The 2,561-nt window shown below is 35.0% G+C and overlaps 1 protein-coding gene across 1 annotated transcript; it reads right to left on the bottom strand.

Annotated features, from left to right (window-relative positions):
* Positions 1-1,725: 1,725 nt before the first annotated feature.
* On the bottom strand, positions 1,726-2,071 carry LOC114699414 (non-histone chromosomal protein HMG-17-like). The gene has a single exon (XM_037202295.1). It carries the CDS (start codon positions 2,012-2,014, stop codon positions 1,823-1,825), a length of 192 nt encoding a protein of 63 aa, XP_037058190.1. The 5' UTR covers positions 2,015-2,071; the 3' UTR covers positions 1,726-1,822.
* Positions 2,072-2,561: the final 490 nt, after the last annotated feature.

Genomic DNA, 2,561 nt, shown 5'->3' with positions numbered 1-2,561 from the left:
AAACTGAAGTAGAAGAAAATACTTTAAATTAAATTAATATATTTATATTCATTTATTTCTATTTCTTTTTTATTTTATTTATTTCTATTTCTTTATGTTGAAATTTATCATATGTGTCTTTTTAAGAGTTTTCAAACTAACATGGAAATTTTAATTTATTGATACTTTGTAATAGCCTAAGGAGCTCTTTGTAATAGCCTAATGGAACTAGCAATGATATAAATCCTATTTGTGGTGAAGTCTTTTTTTCATAATTAAGGCATAAACAGTGTAAAGTTCTATGGTTCTGTGTTGACTTCAAGGAGTCTATATAGTCCTGTAAACCATTTTATCTTTTGAAGGCTCAACATTTTTCATTAATTCCATATTGTTATTGATTTTGACTTATTGCATTAATACCTGCTATAATCAGTTATACTTCTATACTTGCCTCCTTTGGATCTAAAATTTGCTTTCTTCTTCATGATTACTTTGGATGTTTTGTTTACAAGTATGTTACCATTATTGTTGGATAAGACAGTTATTACTTCATTTTCGGTTTTGATGAGCTGAAAGTAGTTGTTAATTCCTCATTATATCTGTTGCATACTTACCAATCTGTTATCTGTATTTAGGGATTTCCCAAATTTCCTTGTTATTTTCACTTTTATGATTTACTTTCTAGTAATGAAATGTCTACTGCATGTTTTTAATAATTTTAAGTTTGAGGCTTATTAAAGATCTAGAATACATTCTCTCTTGTAGAAATTCTGTATATACTTGAGTGGAATAGGCAGTTATTTTTGAATGCATTATTTTGATCAGAAGATTGTTCTAATTTAATGGAATTTGAATATCTCATAGCTACCCTGTTTTCTCCCTAGTATGTTTGGTGAGAAATATACTAAAATAATCAAATGTTTCTATGAGATTTAACTTGCTTCCATTAGACTTGTTCATTTATGCTTCCTGTATTTTGAGGATCTGTTTTGCAGGCATAGGCACTTTAGTATTTATTATTTCCTTTTTTAAGATTTTTTTCCAAGCCAAACTGTATCCAGCTTTATTAAAGATACTTTCCATAAACAATCATAGTTTTTCAGGCAGCACATGGGCAGACAGTCATTTTTTTAACAGTATACAAGAACTTCCAAACTCCCTTCTTGTATAGACTACCAAAATCAGAAAGCCACTATAAAACCCGATGAGTCTTCATTCGATGCTTTGAAAAGGGGGAGAGCTTAGAGTGAGGGCTGACAGTTCACATTGAGGATGTTGTTTAACAACTTTTCACAAGCCGACCCTGACTTTCAGGAAACCAAACGAACATGGCAGAATTATCAATCTGAAGATCCACAATGTTTTATAAAAGGAACCGCTGCTCTTTTGAGGACACAATACCACTGCAAAGTCCAGATTGCCTGATAGACTGGCAAAACCAATTTTGGGGGTCAGGTTCCAACAGGTCTCTGGTTTGAAGGGAGTTAAGTCTATGTTGATGGTCCAGGGGAGGAAGACACATAAATGAATTTAGTTTCCCACACTAGGCCATGGTGGTCACATATGTCAACACCAGGACGTCTCCCCTGAGAGCCAAGAGGAGTCTTTCAAAATTAGCAGGGAAAGATGTTTTCCAACATCAACCATCATCAATCCAGCTTGGGAGACATTTTAGTAACACATGTTCCTTCCCCCTCCCAAACAATGAAGTGTTCTGTGTGCTAACAACATAGCATTAAAAAAAAGTAAAACAAAATTCTGCATTTTTATAAAACTTGATAAAAAATAGTATTTCAAACTGTACAGTCACCAGAAGTACACAGTTATCAAAAATGCACACATTTCACTTGGCATCTCCAGCACCTTCAGCTTTTTGTGCCTGGTCTGTTTTGGTGTCTCCTTTCTCTACAGGATTATTCGCATCCTTCCCGGCATCGGCTTTCCCCTTCTTCCCTGGCTCGTCCTTCACCTTGGCTTTATCTCCTTTAGTATCCCCTTCAGCCTTTCTTTTGGGCATGGCGGCCGTGGGGGACATCGGCGCTGAACACGGGGATGCGGCGGTGCGCGGGGTCGGTCCGTCCGGGGGTCGTTCTCACTGCTTCTTCACAATGCTCCCTTTTTTAAGATTTTTTTAAAAAATATTTATTTATGTGTATATCTTTTTCTTGTATGGGTATGAGCATATGTTTGTGGCTGCCCTCAGAGCCAAGAAATATATTAAATTCCATGAAGATGGAGTTACAGGCAGTTGTGAGCTACTCAATTCAGAGGCTGGGAATCAAATTCAGATCCTTTGTGAGAGCAGTAAGTGTTTTTTAACCACTTAATCATTGCTCTAGCCTCTAGCATATGTGCTTGTAATTTTTATGCTTGCATGATTAACTAAATATTTAATATTATAGTATCTTTTTCAAGTATGGTTTAGCTTGATTTAGTTTAGATTAAAACTTTTGTGTGTGTTTTATAAATATATGCATTTCTGCTACTCTAAGGTTGTTGCTTGGATGGCATTCTTGCTATCCATTTACATGGAAACTACATAATTCTTTCTGAAGTTTATAACTTGTGAATAGCACATTATG

The sequence above is a fragment of the Peromyscus leucopus genome, chromosome 2 (assembly GCF_004664715.2).
Source record: "Peromyscus leucopus breed LL Stock chromosome 2, UCI_PerLeu_2.1, whole genome shotgun sequence".
In the NCBI taxonomy this organism is placed as follows: Eukaryota; Metazoa; Chordata; class Mammalia; order Rodentia; family Cricetidae; genus Peromyscus; species Peromyscus leucopus.
The sequence above is the reverse complement of the archived record's forward strand: the minus strand, read 5'-3'. Positions and strand labels throughout refer to the sequence as shown.